Here is a 22135-nt window from a genome sequence, read left to right on the forward strand (position 1 = left end):
TGATCACCGTCGAGTGCCGCAGGCCGTGGCACCAACACCTGGTTGGCGAGGAGCGCCACATCCCTATTCTTGGGCTTCATGAGGGGCTTCCTCAACGGTGCACATATCAGTGTTGCAGGCGATCTTGGCCACATGCATGGTGACTACCGCTCGAGCCCTTTTAAGGTGGTCTTGTTGTCGAGAAAGGATAATCAACCAACCTCCTGTGTTTACTCATCGGAGACTGTCACATGGGACAATCATATCTCAACAACAGCTCCATCTGAGCTTGTTTATGCTAATCCCAGGTGTCCTTGTTGATGATGTCCTTTACTGGTTACCTAGGTTTGTAGATTCCGGCTTTCCCTTATTAAATCTGGATGGGGTCACAGACGACATAATTGAGTTTGATTTGGATAGACATAGTCTAGCTGTTATCAAGGGGCTTGCTGGTTTGAATGAATCCCTGGCCATCAGATCATCCGGGAAAAGTATGTTGTCGGTCTTGCAACATTTTCTCAGGGTAGAGTCGAAATGTGGCAGCGGAAGGTTAGTTGTCATGGTGATGCCACATGGTTGCTGCAAAAGACCGTTGGAATGCATACTATTCATGGGATAACTCGGAATGGAAGTTCGATAAAACTAGGGGGGTATGATGAGGATAATGGTGTAATGTTTTTATATGCGGCCGGCTATGTCTACATGGTTCCACTGATGTGAATGCAACGGGCCAAGAAACTTTATCGAAGCCATTCTACCAATAAATGTCAACCTTTCACAAGTTTCTGTGCACCTCGTGATTGCTCTTCTTTAGTCCTTGTATGGTGGTAATAAACAAATTTGGTGCGAACCTGTGGTTAAGATGGTTAGATGGACAGTGGTATCCCCAACCCACCAGGTGACTTGCCAGTCTCTCGGAGGTGCTCATAGGGGTAGGGTGTGCGTGTGCGCGTTCATAGGGGCGAGTGTATGCGCGCGTATATGAGCGCTTGTGTCTGTACTGATGCTAAAAAAACAAATTTGGTAATATTTTATATATGGTTGATGGACCACTACATTGGAAGCCTTGGTTGTGAGAGAGGCACTTTCCTGGCGGATAAGGCCAACTCCACTGCGCGACCCCATCCTGTCCACGCGCGTCCGTTTGGGGTAAAACGGACGAACCAGACGGACCAGCGCGGGGGCGCAAATGGACTTTTGTCCGTTTTCTGTCCGCTTTCGACCCATTCCCGGCCCAAGTTTGCGCCGCTTTTGGGGTGAAACGGACAGCACGCGGACGCGGGGGCCATCTGCGCGTGTCCTCCCCTGGCCGGCCCGTCGGTGGCACAGGGACGTCTTTTTCTATCCGCCCCCTCCCTCCCTCCGGCCGCACCCCCTCTACTCTTCTCTGCTCTTCCCGACTATTCCCTTCGCCGCTGCCATTGCAGTCGTGCAGCTCGGACGCGCGCTCGCCCTGCCCCTTCGCATCGACGCCCCCGAGCTACCCAACCACGACCACCTGGTTTGCGCACTCGCCGGCCGGATTTGGGGCAGATCCGATCGGTCTTGAGCTCGCCAGGCTGTGGGAGGTCACGCCGCGCCATGGACTGGCCGGGCACCTGGCCGGAAGGCCCTGGCAGGGCCTCAAGGCCACATGCAGGCAGTGGCTCCTCCTCTAGCCACTCGGATTTGCACCGTCGGTGGTCCGCCGGCAGATACATGAATGGCGGTCGGCCGGGCACCTGGCCGGAAGGCCCTGGCAGGGCCTCAAGGCCACATGCAGGCAGTGGCTCCTCCTCTAGCCACTCGGATTTGCACCGTCGGTGGTTCGCCGGCAGATACATGAATGGCGGTCGGCCGGGCTCGGTGCTAGCCCAAAAGCTCGTCGGCGCACCGTTGCCACTCATTAAGTGCGGCCACTGCCCAAAGAAAGTCGTACGTCGCGTGTCTACAACGCCGGAACATCCCGGATGGGTGTTCATCAAGTGCTTAAACGATGGGGTATGTGCTCTTTGTAGCTTCGGTTTGTGCTCAAGATTTGACTAGTTGTGCTAACTTCAAATTTTATTGTGTAGCATGGATGCAAGTTTTGTTATTGGGAAGAAGAGTACATCAATATATTGATAGAGCGCAATTTAGTAGATGTTCGTGCACTTTTAGATAGCATAGAGGCTGTAGATGAGACAAGTGCACTTGTTGCTAGATTAGAGGCTAGACACGAGACTAAGTGTGAGGAAGCAACATCGACTTCTTTAGACTCGAAGAAGAAAGAAGCACGCAAGATCGAGCCTCCGCCGCAGATCAACAATGAGTGCATCGAGAAGGCACTAATCCAACTTACAAGAGCAGTTATGGAAGTTGGATATCTTCTAAAATGTATTCGTGTGCTTCTTGTTTTCTTTGGGCTTGCTTTTCTAGTCAAAATTTGGTGATGTATTCCCATGTATCAAAAATGAATGATGAAAAAAGTTAAGAGCTTGCAAAGAAAAATGTACGCGGACAGGATGCGGCCGGGATGCGTCCGCGCGTTGGATGCACGGCCACCACATCCCAGAAACTGTCCGGACACGACCCCATTGCCCTACCCAAACGGACAGAATCCAGGGAAAACGGACGTCCGTTTGGGGCCACGCGGTGGAGTTGGCCTAACCTCTATATTCAGAGAATAACAATGGCCACGGATTGCAAGGTGGTGATTGATGCCGCAAGGGAGTGCACCTTCTTATGGTGCAGTGATATGAAATAATATTGCGTTCTTCAGTTTTCGTTTATTGTAATTTTTGTCATGAGTTTAGGACTTCGAATGTTGAGGCCCATAGTCTTGCAAAACATGCACTATCTTTAGTAGTTGGCCACCATGTTTGGTTAGGTCATCCCAGAAACCTTGTCTTCGTCCCGGAAGTCAGTGATAATAAAGCTTTGCATGTTTGCCCTATAAAAAAACCTCTACCACCAAGAACATCTCAAGAATAGCATGAACTGCACAGTTCTACAATGTTTTGAACTGAAAGTTATATCATTTCTTGCATTCTTCCAAATACTACAAGATAATTAGCCAGGCGAGGGGAAAAGAGTTTTGGGCATCATAATTATTGGTTATCTCTTTAACGGTGGCTTGGAGTTGACTGAGGAGAAAGTCAGTTCTACTATGGAAGGCGGTAAGGGTGAGGCAAACTAATCTGAACAAGAGAAGTCACAGGCAAAAAAAAAGTGAACATCATCTTCCAAATGGCTGCATCGTCTACAAACAGACTTAAATGGTTTGAGTTTAGACTTTAGAGGAAACTGTAAGTGCAGAAGGTAGGGCATAATGTTGAAGCAGCCTCCAAGCAACAGCTTCCACTCTGAAGTACAACCATTGATTGCTGACCGGTTTAAAACTGCGATACACACTCTTAATAGTGCAAGCAGCAGCCCTTGACTACTTCACCTACAGAAAACAAAATTGCTAATCTGTTAGTAAATGTAGATACATGCAGAACCTGATATTCCTATGCAGCATACATGGTTATAAAAAGCCTGTGAGCAAGGTGTGTGTGCAAGCTCGTAAAACGTAACTTATATCATACTCTTCACTATATCTCCTAGGTTTACAAATGACAGCGAAGTACACCGAAGCCTTTTGACAATGTAAATTATTGAGGCGGGATAGTTGAATGCTGCTAATGTCGTGGTTTCAGCTAGCTGACTCTGAAACAACTAAACCAAGGGACAACTCTAGGCATGACCAAACAGGCACAAGCAGGTAATATTAAGGGACAACTCTTCCTCCTGAGATAGAAGAGGAAGAAGTAAGCAGAATGCCGAGTATGAGACTCAAGCTAAGTTTGTAATGTTCTCACTGCTCACAGGCTTTCCCATATATGGTGTGGATTCACATGCCAATACAGGAAGGTGAAGGTGCTGATATCAAGATGGGCGAAGTGGTCAAATGAAGACATGGAATACTTTGAAGGCGTTCACTAGATAATGTAAAGAAGTTTTACATTTTCCAAAATTATAGGCTTTGAAAATCTCATTCTGATTTGTTTTATATGTTCATGATGCACAAATATGTATTTGGACAAAATGGTTATTCGGCACAGTAGTGCCATCTGCAGATCAAACCTGCATAAAAAATATAAAATGATTGCAGATGACGAACATGAAGATGATGGTTTGGAATGAACCAGTAACAAAGAAACCCAAGGGACCAGGCTCTGATTTAAGGTCAAAGATTGGGCGGAAGTCTAGAAATGTTATCACTGGGGTAAATCACTCGTTTCAGCAGAATGTTCTTGATGTCATGATACACCGTGTTGCCTAACATAGATAAAAATCAAACACATCTTATTAGTTTTCACCAACTAGTAGTGGGGAATCAGTATTATGCTTTTCTTTTTATCTACATTGTTCTACAATGGAGAAGCTTCCCCAAAGCATGCATTTGGGGCATAGTATTAGCTTTTCTTTTCAAAATGCTACTATTGTCTTGCTTTCAGCTAGCTGACTCTGAAACAGCAAAACCAAGGGAGAACTCTAGGCATGACCACAGGCACAAGCAGGTAATATTAACAGCAACAACACTATGTGCAACATCTGGGTATCATTTACGACCCAAAAGGGATAGTCATTTTTCCTTGGCGTCACCATCCTTTAAAATTTGTGTGTGTGCTATTGACATGCAGGAATACCTATAGCTGAATGGGCACTACTTTGTGGGATGCAGGCTGCCTGTATAAGCAGCTAGATATTTTCCATACAAAAAAACCAAACAGTCCAGATCTCACAAACTATATCCTGAAGATGTTGTTACCTTTAATACCATTCCAGCATATTACCACATGAGACCAGACAGCCATCCTACATATCTTGCAGCATTTCAGCTCCATCGCGTCCACCAGGAATGGCTACACCCAGATGCATAACAAGTCAGGCAATAAATAAATAAAAGCTACAATGAAAAGACATATGGATAGGAGAAGGCAATAGTGAATCAATTACATAGATAAACCAACAAACATAACTTCAGAAAAACACCGTTTTAGCTCTCATAGTTTTTTATAGATATTTTATAGCCTACTTTTCATGCTAACCACATATAAACAGATCACATCTGTTTTAAAATGTGAAGACCATTCCTTAGAACAGTAATATTGAGCTACATCATAATGAAAGCTTTAGCTCATAAGAACAAATGCCTAGAATTTATCCAACATATCAAGCATACAAAAATCAAAACATGCCAAAACTAATAAATTCTAGAAACGACAGTGATTTTGGTGTTCAGCTGTAAATGAATCTAGCCTACTAGAGACAAGAGATCCAATTTATTTGTGTGTGGTACAAGTGTACTTGTCACTTACAGCAGGGGCCTTCAACAAGTGACCAAAAAACAATTATTTCAGGAAGTATAGATTCAAGAAAAGTTATTGTTATGGAGATAACATTTATAGCAAGATCAGAACAGATAGTACTGAGACAGAAGAGTATAAGTAGCTTAGAGGACCCAAACACACCAACTGAGTTACTCGTTTGGTATCTGTGAAGAGCAAAGCCATAAAAACACACTACAGCTACAAGTTTGTCTAACTAGTAAAGGAATTAATGGACAATGGGGAAGCACAACAAAGGGAGTAGAACATTATTAGATTTGGGTACTACCACAACACAAGGACTAAGGATGAGCAGTCACCTGGTGCATAGAAACTTGTGAAAGGATGAATGTCATCAGCATAACTTGCATAATTGCTTTGATAATGTTTCATGGATTGCATTGACATAACTTGAACCATGTAGACATTGTAGTCCAGAAATAAAAACATTACACCATTATCCTCATCATACCCAAGTATTTTGACCCCTCTCACCGATCCTTCAACCTGAGGAGGGATCCCAAGAACAGTATGTATTTCAACGGTCTTGTGCAGGAACCATGTAGCACCACCGAAACAACTGACCTTCCTCTGCCACATTTCGAATCTACCATGAGAGAATATGGCAATACCAACATCACCATCCTCGGTTTGGATTATCTGATGCGTGGTGGAATGATTAAGATCTGGAGGCCCCTTGATCACAGCAAGACTCTGCCTATCCAAATCAAACTCAATTATGTCGTCTGCGAGCTCATCCAAATTCAAAAAATTTGATTCAGCATCGACACTCTGAGACGACCAGTAAATGGCATTGCCAACAAGGATCCCAGGATTACAATAAACAAACACACATCGATCTGTTGTTGAGATGTGATTTTCCCATAGGCCAGTCGCCGAGGAGTATACACAAGCGATGGGTGGAGTACCGTCTTTGTAGCCTTGGCACGGGGACATCAAGACCAGAGTAAAGGGGCTAGAGTGGCAGCTGCCGTGTGTATGGCGTGGGTCGGCGGCAGCGCAGAGCACAGTCCCATATAGGTAGACTAACCCCGTGAACACTGGTGGAGCTTCGATGCGGCGATGCTCGCTGGTGATGGGATCCAACACAATGACCGTCCTCCTGGACCTGAGGAGGACGCGACCGTGGCGGCACCCGAGCAGGTTGAACTTCCGGAAGCCGCGGACGTGATGTCGTACGTCGAAGCGCTCGGGAGGGATGCGGTCGGGATGGTCCAGGACGGGAGTGAACACAATGTCGTAGTCATCTCTCTCAAAGACGCCGAGTATGGGCGGCTTGCGGTGGTGGGCAGAGAAGCTGCGGAGGAAGCGGGGGTCGGTGGTGACGCGTCGCCAGCGTTTGCAGACGGCGGAGGCGCGCGGGAGGGAGTACGGCTGAGACGGGAGGCGCAGGAGGATCTCCCGGAGCATATCGTCGTTGTCCGACAGGGAGGCAGGCTTCCCCGGCGAGTTGCCGCGGCGGCGGCGGCGGCGAAGGCGGCTGTGGCGGATCTCACCAGCGCCCTCCTCCCTCGTGCTGCGGCGGCCGGTCGCTCCGGTGCCGTCCTCACCCACACGGATTTGGGGGTTGAGCCGCGAGCTGCGTCGGCGGGTAACTCCGGCGTCCTCCCCACTCACGGGGATTTGGGGGTGGAGCCGCGGGCTGCGGCGGAGGGCCATTCCGGCGGCCTCCTCAGTGGTGGTGTGGATCTGGGGATGGAGACGTGGGCTGCGGCGGCGGGTCATCTCCACGCCCTGGAATGGAATGGAACGGAACGGAGGCGCCGTCGGGATCTAGAGTTATTAGAAGGTAAAAGTAGTTCCGAAAATAAAACGTACTACCCCACGTATTCTGTGAAGAAAAACCCTGGTAAAATAATTATTTAGAAAAACTGTTATTTGGGACGTTTCGCATGTAGTTTTTGGGCTGAAGATTGTTTAAGAAATATTCCTACTTCAGTGTGAAGCAAATGATCAAATCCCCCAGTTTAACACTTGTAAGCTTTAGAATTTTTTTAACTAACTTTAACCAATTCATTAAAATTGTTTCTTTCCCAAGGGTCATGAATAATGACTCTTTTCTTTTTTGCATAGGGCCAACTACCATTTATCTCAAACGCCGGAATTATTCTACATAATACTCAATAAGTAAAAAAAACAAACTAAAAAATGTTTACGCGGTAAATATGTTAATAGACTGGCACATAATCAACTAGGAACCAACACAAATGTCATAACTATCGGATAGTTGGGCGGTGGCAATAGTAATGTCTATAACATGCTCGAGCTCCAGCGGTACTCGTCCTCCCTCAAATCCATATCATTGATGCCACTGCCCACCTCTAGTGATGTTTTCATCTCGTCTCTGCCAGGGATAGCAGCCCTCTCCAGGATTTTCCATTGCCATGGAAATGATCAACTGAGCATTGACGAGCGGAAAGGTCCCTTCTTTCCCACCCCTGGGCGGCCCCAACGTCGATACCCACCTGGGTCGGCCAGATCTATCCCCCGACGCCTTGCCATGGCCCTCTCGGGCGAAGGACGATCTCCTCGATGGCACACCGCGACCCGATGGGAGGCAAGGATGACTCTAGGGCCCTTCTGGCGGCGGAATCGTCCCTCAACGACGGACGATGACTGGGAGAGAACCAGCCCTCAGGTGAACACAGCACACGCACGATAAGGAGATGAAGTAAAGGTCGACATGGCCCGCCTACAATGAACCGACGCCGAAGAAACCAGAAGTCGCCCCAGCCAGAAAATGTCGAACTGCCATGTAAAGGCTGTTGGGGAACGTTGCAGAAAATAAAAAATTTATATGCTTTCACCAAGATCAATCTATGAGTTCATCTAGCAACGAGAGAGAGGAGTGCATCTACATACCCTTGTAGATCGCGAGCGGAAGCGTTCAAGAGAGCGGGGTTGAGGGAGTCGTACTCGTCGTGATCCAAATCACCAGAGATCCTAGCGCCGAACGGACGGCACCTCCGTGTTCAACACACGTACGGTTGAGGAAGACGTCTCCTCCTTCTTGATCCAGCAAGGGGGAAGGAGAGGTTGATGAAGATCCAGCAGCACGACGGTGTGGTGGTGGATGCAACAGCGATCTCGGCAGGGCTTCGCCAAGCTTCTGCGAGAGGGAGAGGTGTAGCAAGGGGAGAGGGAGGCGCCAAGAGCATGGGTGCGGCTACCCTCCCTCCCCCCTCTTTATATAGGCCCCCTAGGGGGGCGGCGGCCCTAGGAGATGGGATCTCCAAGGGGGGCAGCCAGGGGGGAAACTTGCCCCCCAAGCCAGGTGGAGGCGCCCCCACCCCTAGGGTTTCCCAACCCTAGGCGCAGGGGGCCCAAGGGGGGGCGCACCAGCCCACCAGGGGCTGGTTCCCCTCCCACTCCAGCCCATGGGGCCCTCCGGGATAGGTGGACCCACCCGGTGGACCCCCGGGACCCTTCCGGTGGTCCCGGAACAATACCGGTGACCCCCGAAACTTTCCCGATGGTCGAAACCTGACTTCCTATATATAATTCTTTACCTCCGGACCATTCCGGAACTCCTCGTGACATCCGAGATCCCATCCGGGACTCTGAACAACTTTCGGTTTACTGCATACTCATATCTCTACAACCCTAGCATCACCGAACCTTAAGTGTGTAAACCCTACGGGTTCGGGAGACATGCAGACATGACCGGGACGCCTCTCCGGTCAATAACCAACAGCGGGATATGGATACCCATGTTGGCTCCCACATGCTCCTCGATCAGCTCATCGGATGAACCACGATGTCGAGGATTCAATCAATCCCGTATACAATTCCCTTTGTCAATCGGTACGTTACTTGCCCGAGATTCGATCGTCGGTATCCCAATACCTCATTTAATCTCCTTACCGGCAAGTCACTTTACTCGTACCATAATGCATGATCCCGTGACCAGACACTTGGTCACATTGAGCTCATTATGATGATGCATTACCGAGTGGGCCCAGAGATACCTCTCCGTCATACGGAGTGACAAATCCCAGTCTCGATTCGTGCCAACCCAACAGACACTTTTGGAGATACCCGTAGTACACCTTTATAGTCACCCAGTTACGTTGTGACGTTTGGCACACCCAAAGCACTCCTACGGTATCCGGGAGTTGCACAATCTCATGGTCTAAGGAAATGATACTTGACATTTGGAAAAGCTCTAGCTAAACGAACTACACGATCTTTGAGCTATGCTTAGGATTGGGTCTTGTCCATCACATCAATTTCCTAATGATGTGATCCCGTTATCAATGACATCCAATGCCCATAGTCAGGAAACCATGACTATCTGTTGATCAACGAGCTAGTCAACTAGAGGCTTACTAGGGACATGTTGTGGTCTATGTATTCACACGTGTATTACGATTTCCGGATAACACAATGATAGCATGAATAACAGACTATTATCATGAACAAAGAAATATAATAATAACCATTTTATTATTGCCTCTAGGGCATATTTCCAATAGTCTCCCACTTGCACTAGAGTCAATCATCTAGTTACATTGTGATGAATCGAACACCCATAGAGTTCTGGTGTTGATCATGTTTTGCCCTAGGGAGGAAGTTTAGTTAACGGATCTGCTACATTCAGGTCCGTGTGTACTTTACAAATATCTATGTCTCCATCTTGAACATTTTCACGAATGGAGTTGAAGCGATGCTTGATGTGCCTGGTCTTCTTGTGAAACCTGGGCTCCTTCGCAAGTGCAATAGCTCCAGTGTTGTCGCAGAAGAGTGCGATCGGCCCCGACGCATTGGGTATGACTCCTAGGTCGGTGATGAACTCCTTCACCCAGATTGCTTCATGCGCTGCCTCCGAGGCTGCCATGTATTCTGCTTCACATGTAGATCCCGCCACGACGCTTTGCTTGCAATTGCACCAGTTTACTGCTCCACCATTCAAAATATACACGTATCCGGTTTGTGACTTAGAGTCATCCAGATCTGTGTTGAAACTAGCGTCGACGTAACCCTTTATCACGAGCTCTTCGTCACCTCCAAAAACGAGAAACATATCCTTAGTCCTCTTCAGGTACTTCAGGATGTTCTTGACCGCTGTCCAGTGTTCCTTGCCGGGATCCTTGTTCAAGAAATCGTCCAATTAACCACTTAACTTGCTGATTAATCCCTACTCCTAGGGTCACCGAGTAGCTGATAAACCAATAAATCGTCCGATTAATTGATTAAATGGCCGATTAACTTGCCGATTAGCCTATTAATTCCCTACTCGCCAGCCAACCGAGCAGCTACCAGTTAATGATTTCCTCAACAATGCCCGGGATTACTTTGGTACTTTCCTACCAAACTTATGGCAAGGCTTATATCAGGTCTGGTACACAGCATGGCATACATAATAGACCCTATGGCTGAGGCATAGGGGATGACATTCATCTCTTCTATATCTTCTGCCGTGGTCGGGCATTGAGTTGAGCTCAATTTCACACCTTGCAACACAGGCAAGAACCCCTTCTTAGACTGATCCATATTGAACTTTTGTAATATCTTATCAAGGTATGTGCTTTGTGAAAGACCTATGAGGCGTCTCGATCTATCCCTATAGATCTTGATGCCTAGTATGTAAGCAGCTTCTCCAAGATCCTTCATTGAAAAACACTTATTCAAGTAGGCCTTAATGCTGTCCAAAAGTTCTATATCATTTCCCATCAAAAGTATGTCATCTACATATAATATGAGAAACGTTACAGAGCTCCCACTCACTTTCTTGTAAACGCAGGCTTCTCCATAAGTCTGAATAAACCCAAACGCTTTGATCATCTCATCAAAGCGAATGTCCCAACTCCGAGATGCTTGCACCAGCCCATAAATGGATCGCTGGAGTTTGCACACCTTGTTAGCATTCTCAGGGTCGACAAAACCTTCCGGCTGCATCATATATAGTTCTTCCTTAAGATGGCCGTTATGGAATGCCGTTTTGACGCCCATTTGCCATATCTCATAATCATAGTATGCGGCAATTGCTAACATGATTCGGACGGACTTTAGCTTCGCTATGGGAGAGAATGTCTCATCGTAGTCAACCCCTTGAACTTGTCGATAACCCTTAGCGACAAGTCGAGCTTTATAGATGGTAACATTACCATCCACGTCCATCTTCTTTTTAAAGATCCATTTGTTTTCTATCGCTCGCCGATCATCGGGCAAGTCTGTCAAAGTCCATACTTCGTTTTCATACATGGATCCTATCTCGGATTGCATGGCTTCAAGCCATTTGTTGGAATCTGGGCCCGCCATCGCTTCTTCATAGTTCGAAGGTTCACCGTTGTCTAACAACATGATTTCCAGGACAGGGTTGCCATACCACTCTGGTGTGGAACGTGTCCTCGTGGACCTACGAAGTTCAGTAGTAACTTGATCCAAAGTACCTTGATCATTAACTTCCTCTTCAGTTGGTGCTGGCACCACAGGAACATCTTCCTGAGCTACGCTACTCACCGGTTCAAGAGGTAGTACTTCATCAAGTTCCACTTTCCTCCCACTTACTTCTCTCGAGAGAAACTCTTTCTCCAGAAAGGACCCGTTCTTGGCAACAAAGATCTTGCCTTCGGATCTGAGGTAGAAGGTATACCCAATGGTTTCCTTAGGGTATCCTATGAAGACGCATTTTTCCGACTTGGGTTCGAGCTTTTCAGGTTGAAGTTTCTTGACATAAGCATCACATCCCCAAACTTTTAGAAACGACAGCTTAGGTTTCTTCCCAAACCATAATTCATATGGTGTCATCTCAACGGATTTAGACGGTACCCTATTTAAAGTGAATGTAGCTGTCTCTAGAGCGTATCCCCAAAAAGATAGCTGTAAATCGGTAAGAGACATCATAGATCGCACCATATCCAATAAAGTGCGATTATGACGTTTGGACACACCGTTACGCTGAGGTGTTCCAGGCGGCGTGAGTTGTGAAACGATTCCACATTTCCTTAAGTGCGTACCAAATTTGTGACTTAAATATTCTCCTCCACGATCTGATCGTAGGAACTTTATCTTTGGGTCACGTTGATTCTCTACCTCATTCTGAAATTCCTTGAACTTTTCAAAGGTCTCAGACTTGTGTTTCATCAAGTAGACATACCCATATCTACTCAAGTCGTCAGTGAGAGTGAGAACATAATGATATCCTCCGCGAGCCTCAACGCTCATTGGACCGCACACATCAGTATGTATGATTTCCAATAAGTTGGTTGCTCGCTCCATTGTTCCAGAGAACGAAGTCTTGGTCATTTTGCCCACGAGACATGGTTCGCATGTGTCAAATGATTCATAATCAAGAGACTCTAAAAGTCCATCAGCATGGAGCTCCTTCATGCGCTTGACACCAATGTGACCAAGGCGGCTGTCGGTGTCAAAACCGGCGGATCTCGGGTAGGGGGTCCCAAGCAGTGCGTCTTAGGATCAATGGTAACAGGAGACAAGGGACACGATGTTTTACCCAGGTTCGGGCCCTCTCGATGGAGGTAAAACCCTACGTCCTGCTTGATTGATATTGATGATATAGGTATTACAAGAGTAGATCTACCACGAGATCAGAGAGGCTAAACCCTAGAAGCTAGCCTATGGTATGATTGTTGTATATGTGTCGACTAGCCTGGCCCTGGTTTATATAATGCACCAGAGGCCTAGGATAACAAGAGTCCTAGCCGAATACGCCGGTGGGGGAGGAGTCCTTGTCTTGATCGCCAAGTCTTGTGGATTCTTCCTTGTATGCGGCAGCTGTCCGGACTGGCCCATGAGTATACGGCCCTGGGGGTCCTCGACCCAATCTAACCGATTGGGGGACGACGTGGTGAGTACCCCCTAGTCCAGGACTGTATCCGAGCTCCAACGCCGGACTGTATCCTATGGTAAGAAATCATCTTTTAGTTCACCGACCGAGTATTCCCTTAAGAACGCTAGCTTTCGGCTTCACCCAGTCTGAGGTACACATCCGGCTGACCCGGCAGTAACAATCGCAGAGGTGCTCCCTTTACCACCTAGCCGAACAATCGGAAACGTAGGGGTAAGCACAGGAGCCAGGCAACCCAGCTTGGCCAAAACTTAAGTCATATCAATGCATATAATGGTGAATAAAAGGTACATGCGAAAGTGTGACACATGTGTTGGGCATAAAGCCCGTATTAATAAGCTTCTGTTAAAGAAGCCCCCAGGTATAATGAGCGTGGGTAGCGCGTCTAAGTGTGTGCGAACAAAGTTTCGACAAGGAAAATTTTTACAAGCAACTTTTTTACAAAAAAGTATAATTCTTGGTCGAACCGAACACAAGTTAGAAATTTAAAACTTTGAGCATGAAGGAAACTTAGCTGGTTAATGTGTTCGGTATTGACGACGCGGTCCGAGCTTGATGCGGGACAAGGTTCCATCCCCCAAGCCGGTCCCGAGGTGGCGGAGCAAGGAGCTCGGCACTCCGAAGTGGTGACATAGCACGGTCAATGCAGGACGGCAAAGTGATGCCGAAGACCCCGGCATGGGGTAATGAAGTGTTGACGAAGCCCCCCGTCCAGCCGAGGTGACGTCAAAGGATATAGTCCGGCTGGATCATTTTCCTGTGCACAAAAAATAGTGCAAACCGGAGATAATAGCAATAAAAAAAATTCATTGCATAACAAATAATTTATGTAGAGTGAGTAATAAAAGAAATATGGCCTGGCGCCGAAGTCAATGTCGATGCAGGGCGGCGGCGTGATGCGGTAAAGGCATGGCAAGGCCTGAATTCACAGGTCGGTTCGAGTTCCGGATGCGGCGTTTGCCGGACTATGTACGGAAACTGACCGAACCACCATGCGACCGTCGTTAATGCGGCCACCATTTGATAGACTTGCGTACATATGATGGACAAACCAGAGTAATAATTCATTAGAAAAAATGAACCCTAACAAGCAAAAAAAACTAGGATTAATAGCACCTGGCTTATTTGTTGTAGCAATCCGAAGAAAGGTGATTCCCAAAATTGGGACTCGATCCGCACACCTATCGCCTGATGGGCGATAAAGCAACGACATGCGATGCTGGCAAAGGTTGGCTCGCCGAGGCAAAGCCCTCGGTCCAGCTAACGTGACGGAGCTGGTCGGCCAGCGACGCCGAAGTCTCCTGAGTAGGTTGATGAAGAGATGATGAAGCCCCCGGTCCAGCTAACGTGATGAAGCCTCGGTGTTAGCCGATGAGTCGAAGTATGTCGGCGTGATGGACACTGGCTTGAAAGAGCAATAGTGTGGCCCTGCCGATGCAAGTCGTGACGTGGTCGATGCCGGCTCGATGAAGTGACCGTGCGGCGATGCAGGTGTGCCCTCTCCGTGTAATCCATGGGGCGGCGATGTTGGTGATGATTTATCCTTCGCGATGCCGAACTATTGTTCGGCTGGTCGAGATTATGATCCGAAGAAATTGAGCTCGGCTCAACAAAGCGACGACGTGTCTAACGCAGGTCGACCGCCGTGGAGTGATGTTGTCGGGCTGGTTTGACACCAGCGACGGTGAAGTTCGTATTGCAGGAATACTTTTAATATTACTGGGATGTGTTTGAGAATAAAACACAACACCGCATATGAAAACTTCCTTCAAAAAGGATGTCCGAGATCCCGTTCATAAAGAAGATGAATTCGGGTCGGATTCGTTCTCGCGCAGAAAATAGATCCAAAAAGTGATGCACTAATCGGAAGTTTCTTGGAGCTTGGACGGTCAGATCGAGCTGAATTTTTGGCAGGTGGTAGATAAGGGAATTCCTCTGCAAATCAACGGTTGGATCCTCCAAAGGACATCCGAGCTAGACGCTGGATACCACGCCCTAAACTCGTCCGGATTCTCGTCCAGATTCAACAGGGCTCCGGTATATCGGAGATTGCCGGAGATTTCTCCATCGGAATTCGACGAAATTTTTGCAGGGTTGTTGTAGACTTAATTCCGCATAATTTCACCGAAGTAATCATTTAAACGACACTCGACGAGGCGGTGGCGGTGGATACAAGTTTGTTGTCCAGAAAAACAGCACGGTCGCCTAAGGGCAATGTTGACGTTGAGCCCCCGAGCTCCATGGATGACTCCTTCATGATCTTGATAGAGATCGGAGTTGGTGTTGATGAAGGCCTTCATCCGAACATGACGATCGGAGGTAGGGCGCAGTCCTCGGTCAAGCCAAGGTGACCAGTCGAGCTGGTGACGAAGAAACCGACGTCGCAGTTGACCTGCAGTCGAGCCATTGATCCTTTCACCGATCACACAGCGGAACCCTTAATGAAAGCACCAATGTCGGTGTCAAAACCGGCGGATCTCGGGTAGGGGGTGCCAAGCAGTGCGTCTTAGGATGAATGGTAACGGGAGACAAGGGACACGATGTTTTACCCAGGTTCGGGCCCTCTCGATGGAGGTAAAACCCTACGTCCTGCTTGATTGATATTGATGATATAGGTATTACAAGAGTAGATCTACCACGAGATCAGAGAGGCTAAACCCTAGAAGCTAACCTATGGTATGATTGTTGTATATGTGTCGACTAGCCTGGCCCTGGTTTATATAATGCACCAGAGGCCTAGGATAACAAGAGTCCTAGCCGAATACGCCGGTGGGGGAGGAGTCCTTGTCTTGATCGCCAAGTGTTGTGGATTCTTCCTTGTATGCGGCAGCTGTCCGGACTGGCCCATGAGTATACGGCCCTGGGGGTCCTCGGCCCAATCTAACCGATTGGGGGACGACGTGGTGAGTACCCCTAGTCCAGGACACCGTCAGCGGCAGTGCCACAAGTATGTGGGACTATCGTTAGCAACCTTACATCTTTTGGTATTCACACTATGATATGTGTAACATCACGTTCGAGATTCATTAAGAATAAACCATTGACCATCGGGGCATGACCATAAAACATATCTCTCATATAAATAGAACAACCATTATTCTCGGATTTAAATGAGTAGCCATCTCGTATTAAACGAGATCCAGATACAATGTTCATGCTCAAAGTTGGTACTAAATAACAATTATTGAGGTTTAAAACTAATCCCGTAGGTAAATGTAGAGGTAGCATGCGGACGGCGATCACATCGACCTTGGACCCATTCCTGACGCGCATCGTCACCTCGTCCTTCGCCAGTCTCCGCTTATTCCGCAGCTCCTGCTTTGAGTTACAAATATGAGCAACGGCACCGGTATCAAATACCCAGGAGCTACTACGAGTACTGGTAAGGTACACAATCAATTACATGTATATCACATATACCTTTAGTGTTGCCGGCCTTCTTGTCCGCTAAGTATTTGGGGCAGTTCCGCTTCCAGTGTCCGCTTCCCTTGCAATAAAAGCACTCAGTTTCAGGCTTGGGTCCATTCTTTGACTTCTTCCCGGCAACTGGCTTACCGGGCGCGGCAACTCCCTTGCCGTCCTTCTTGAATTTCTTCTTACCCTTGCCTTTCTTGAACTTAGTGGTTTTATTCATCATCAATACTTGATGTTCCTTCTTGATCCCTACCTCCGCTGATTTCAGCATTGAATATACCTCAGGAATGGTCTTTTCCATCCCCTGCATATTGAAGTTCAACACAAAGCTCTTGTAGCTCGGTGGAAGCGACTGAAGGATTCTGTCAATAACTGCGTCATCTGGGAGATTAACTCCCAGCTAAGTCAAGCGGTTGTGCAACCCAGACATTTTGAGTATGTGCTCACTGACAGAACTATTTTCCTCCATCTTACAACTGAAGAACTTGTTGGAGACTTCATATCTCTCGACCCGGGCATGAGCTTGGAAAACCATTTTCAGCTCTTCGAACATCTCATATGCTCTGTGTTGCTCAAAACGCTTTTGGAGCCCTGGTTCTAAGCTGTAAAGCATGCCGCACTGAACGAGTGAGTAATCATCAGCACGAGACTAGCAAGCGTTCATAACGTCTTGGTTCTCTGGGATGGGAGCTTCACCTAGCGGTGCTTCTAAGACATAATCTTTCTTTGCAGCTATGAGGATGATCCTCAGGTTCCGGACCCAGTCTGTATAGTTGCTGCCATCATCTTTCAGCTTGGTTTTCTATAGGAACGCGTTGAAGTTGAGGGTAACGTGGGCTATTTGATCTACAAGACATATTGTAAAGAATTTAGACTAAGTTCATGATAATTAAGTTCATCTAATCTAATTATTTAATGAACTCCCACTCAGATTAGACATCCCTCTAGTCATCTAAGTGATACATGATCCGAGTTGACTAGGCTGTGTCCGATCATCACGTGAGACGGACTAGTAATCATCGGTGAACATCTCCATGTTGATCGCATCTTCCATACGACTCATATTCGAACTTTCGGTCTATTGTGTTCCGAGGCCATATTTGTACATGCTAGGCTCGTCAAGTTAACCTAAGTATTTATGCATGTGTAAATCTGTCTTACACCCGTTGTATGTGAACGTTAGAATCTATCACACCCGATCATCACGTGGTGCTTCGAAACAACGAACTTTCGCAATGGCGCATAGTTAGGGGGAACACTTTCTTGAAATTATTATGAGGGATCATCTTATTTACTACCGCCGTTCTAAGTAAACAAGATGCAAAAACATGATAAACATCACATGCAATCAAATAGTGACATGATATGGTCAATATCATATAGCTCCTTTGATCTCCATCTTCGGGGCTCCATGATCATCTTCATCACCGGCATGACACCATGATATCCATCATCATGATCTCCATCATCGTGTCTCCATGAAGTTGCTCGCCAACTATTACTTCTACTACTATGGCTAACGGTTTAGCAATAAAGTAAAGTATTACATGGCGTTAAATCATTGACACGCAGGTTATACAATAATTAAGACAACTCCTATGGCTCCTGCCGGTTGTCATACTCATCGACATGCAAGTCGTGATTCCTATTACAAGAACATGATCTCATACATCACATATATATCATTCATCATTCATCACAACTTTTGGCCATATCACATCACAAATCATATGCTGCAAAAACAAGTTAGACGTCCTCTAATTGTTGTTGCATGTTTTATGTGGCTGCAACAGGGTTCTAGCAAGAACGTTTTCTTACCTACGTAAAAGCCACAACGTGATTTGCCAACTTCTATTTACCCTTCATAAGGACCCTTTTCATCGAATCCGCTTCAACTAAAGTGGGAGAGACAGACATCCGCTAGCCACCTTATGCAACTAGTGTATGTCAGTCGGTGGAACCCGTCTCACGTAAGCGTACGTGTAAGGTCGGTCCGGGCCGCTTCATCCCACGATACCGCTGAAGCAAAATAAGACTAGTAGTGGCAAGAAAGTTGACAACCTCTACACCCATAACAAATTTGTGGTCTACTCGTGCAAAGAGAACTACGCATAGACCTAGCTCTGATACCACTGTTGGGGAACGTTGCAGAAAATAAAAAAATTCTACGCTTTCACCAAGATAAATCTATGAGTTCATCTAGCAACGAGAGAGAGGAGTGCATCTACATACCCTTGTAGATCGTGAGCGGAAGCGTTCAAGAGAACAGGGTTGAGGGAGTCGTACTCGTCGTGATCCAAATCACCGGAGATCCTAGCGCCGAATGGACGGCACCTCCGCGTTCAACACACGTACGGTTGAGGAAGACGTCTCCTCCTTCTTGATCCAGCAAGGGGGAAGGAGAGGTTGATGAAGATCCAGCAGCACGGCGGCGTGGTGGTGGATGCAGCAACGATCTCGGCAGGGCTTCGCCAAACTTCTGCGAGAGGGAGGGGTGTAGCAAGGGAAGAGGGAGGCGCCAAGAGCATGGGTGCGGCTGTCCTCCCTCCCCCCTCTTTATATAGGCCCCCTAGGGGGGGCGCCGGCCCTAGGAGATGGGATCTCCAGGGGGCGCCGGCCCTAGGAGATGGGATCTCCAAGGGGGGCGGCGGCCAGGGGGGAAACTTGCCCCCCAAGCCAGGTGGAGGCGCCCCCACCCCTAGGGTTTCCCAACCCTAGGCGCAGAGGGGGCCCAAGGGGGGGCGCACCAGCCCACCAGGGGCTGGTTCCCCTCCCACTTCAGCCCATGGGGCCCTCCGGGATAGGTGGCCCCACCAGGTGGACCCCCCGGACCCTTCCGGTGGTCCCGGAACAATACCGGTGACCCCCAAAACTTTCCCGATGGCCGAAACCTGACTTCCTATATATAATTCTTTACCTCCGGACCATTCCAGAACTCCTCGTGACGTCCGCGATCCCATCCGGGACTCTGAACAACTTTCGGCTTACTGCATACTCATATCTCTACAACCCTAGCGTCACCGAACCTTAAGTGTGTAGACCCTACGGGTTCGGGAGACATGCAGACATGACCGAGACGCCTCTCCGGTCAATAACCAACAACGGGATCTGGATACCCATGTTGGCTCCCACATGCTCCTCGATGATCTCATCGAATGAACCACGATGTCGAGGATTCAATCAATCCCGTATACAATTCCCTTTGTCAATCGGTACGTTACATGCCCGAGATTCGATCGTCGGTATCCCAATACCTCGTTTAATCTCGTTACTGGCAAGTCACTTTACTCGTACCGTAATGCATGATCCCGTGACCAGACACTTGGTCACATTGAGCTCATTATGATGATGCATTACCGAGTGGGCCCAGAGATACCTCTCCGTCATACGGAGTGACAAATCCCAGTCTCAATTCGTGCCAACCCAACAGATACTTTCGGAGATACCCGTAGTGCACCTTTATAGTCACCCAGTTACGTTGTGACGTTTGGCACACCCAAAGCACTCCTATGGTATCCAGGAGTTGCACAATCTCATGGTCTAAGGAAATGATACTTGACATTTGGAAAAGCTCTAGCTAAACGAACTACACGATCTTTGAGCTATGCTTAGGATTGGGTCTTGTCCATCGCATCATTCTCCTAATGATGTGATCCCGTTATCAGTGACATCTAATGCCCATAGTCACGAAACCATGACTATCTGTTGATCAACGAGCTACTCAACTAGAGGCTTACTAGGGACATGTTGTGGTCTATGTATTCACACGTGTATTACGATTTCCGGGTAACACAATTATAGCATGAATAACAGACTATTATCATGAACAAAGAAATATAATAATAACCATTTTATTATTGCATATAGGGCATATTTCCAACAAAGGCCACCACACCCGGAACTCACTGCACCGCTGCAGCCCACGGCCGGAGCTGCCACCACGCCGGGCCGCTGCCCCAACCCACGCTGGGCCGCTGTTCACGATAATATGAAGAAGTTTACATTTTTGAATTATGGGCCATGAAAATTCCACTCCTATTGGTTTAATATTGCGATGCAGATATATGTGTATGGATAATAGTAGTGCCAACTACAAATCTGATCTCCAAAAAAAATATGAATTGATTGCAGATGATGGTTTTGATGAGCCATTTACAAAGGAGCCCAAGAGATCAGGCTCGGATACAAGGTCAAAAATTCGGTGGAGGTCTACGAAAGTTATGGCCAAGGTAAATCACTTGTTTATGTATGAATATTCTTGATGTCATGGTACACGGTGTCTCCTAAAGAGATAAATAAAATCAAACACACCTTATTCTTTTGTCACATATTTGGTGTCCTACAAATATTGGTGGGGAATTAGTATTACACCTTGCTTCTTTATCTACATTGTTGATAGTTCTTTGGACGAGTTTTTCCTCATTGGAGAAGTTTCCCCAAAGCGTGCATTTGGGGCATACATAATATCAGCTTTTCTTCTTTTGAAAACGATTTCATTGTTCCGTAGGTTAACTCTGAATTAGCAGCATAATTCTGCTGCTGGAGTATAATTTATTTCTCGCCTTTTCCATGACAGGTAGAACAAGACGAAGGCAAGAATAACAGACTAATGACGCGTCTGTGATTCACCAACCACGACGCCATTTGTAACATGTGCAGTGTTGATGATGGTGTAGTTTAGACAATTTATCATTTATCTTCTCACGATAATCTGTTGAGTTCGTACGATGGTTCATTTTGCTGCGAGCATGGAAACAGGCATGAGTTGTGCTTACTTAGAACGGTATTCAGTCTCTCTCTCTGATCTGACCAGTTTCTTGCAAAGCTGCAGCGGATGTACACTGTTAAGGTCAAGTTGTGTGATGAATTCACAAGAGTAAAATCCATTATCACTGTACTTAAGTAAGTTTTTTTGCTCTTGTCACTGAACTTGAATGTACCCGCGATACGATCACAAAACAGAGGTTTAAGTTCCACCATGGCCATGAGCAAGAGCTAGAAACCATATCGGAGCAGTGGTATTGAACTGGGGAAAGAAATTTGCTTTTCTTTTGTGTCGTGAAGCTAGGACAGTTTTTCCTTTTCCTGAAACAAGCAAAAATAAAAGAATGGAATATGCAAAAGCTAGTGCTAGTTGCTATTGAGTGCCCTGCAACTACTCAAGATTAAACAGTGAGCAGGTTTCAGAACACCCCTCTGTTGAATGTAAGTGGTTGCTAATAATAGTTTATGAGCAAAAGGTGTGAGCATGCATGAACTCGTAAAATGTAACAGATATCGTATATTCATGTCTATATTGCCTAGGAAGGCTGGGTATATTACCAGTAAAAACAGAGCAAATCATTGAAGATTTTTGGCATCGTAATTTGTTGGGGTGGGACAGCTGAATGCTACCTATGTCTCGCTTTCAACTTTTAGAAGATGAAGAAAACATGAACAGCAAGCTAAGGACGAGGATATGATTCACCCAAGCACTGGATGAATCACACTGAACGGTATGCTCACAATTTTCGTGCATGGAAAACAAGGGGTCTAAACTACCGAAGTTCCAATAAACAAGCCGATCCTTTGTCTGTTG

The 22135-nt window shown here is 47.0% G+C and overlaps 1 protein-coding gene across 1 annotated transcript; it reads right to left on the bottom strand.

Annotated features, from left to right (window-relative positions):
- Positions 1 to 3156: 3156 nt before the first annotated feature.
- Positions 3157 to 7058, bottom strand: LOC119279265. Its single transcript, XM_037560567.1, has 3 exons — positions 5633 to 7058; positions 4754 to 4847; positions 3157 to 3388 (listed from the first exon to the last, which is right to left on the bottom strand). Exons 1-2 carry the CDS (start codon positions 7056 to 7058, stop codon positions 4801 to 4803), a joined length of 1473 nt encoding a protein of 490 aa, XP_037416464.1. The 3' UTR covers positions 3157 to 3388; positions 4754 to 4800.
- Positions 7059 to 22135: the final 15077 nt, after the last annotated feature.

Source organism: Triticum dicoccoides, chromosome 3B (assembly GCF_002162155.2).
Source record: "Triticum dicoccoides isolate Atlit2015 ecotype Zavitan chromosome 3B, WEW_v2.0, whole genome shotgun sequence".
In the NCBI taxonomy this organism is placed as follows: Eukaryota; Viridiplantae; Streptophyta; class Magnoliopsida; order Poales; family Poaceae; genus Triticum; species Triticum dicoccoides.

Coding starts and splice junctions, on each gene's coding strand:
- LOC119279265 (XM_037560567.1), bottom strand. CDS start 7,058: ATGACCCGCCGCCGCAGCCCACGTCTCCATCCCCAGATCCACACCACC. Junction 4,848..5,632: donor CACAAGTTTCTATGCACCAG/GTGACTGCTCAT, acceptor ATCTGGGTGTAG/CCATTCCTGGTGGACGCGAT.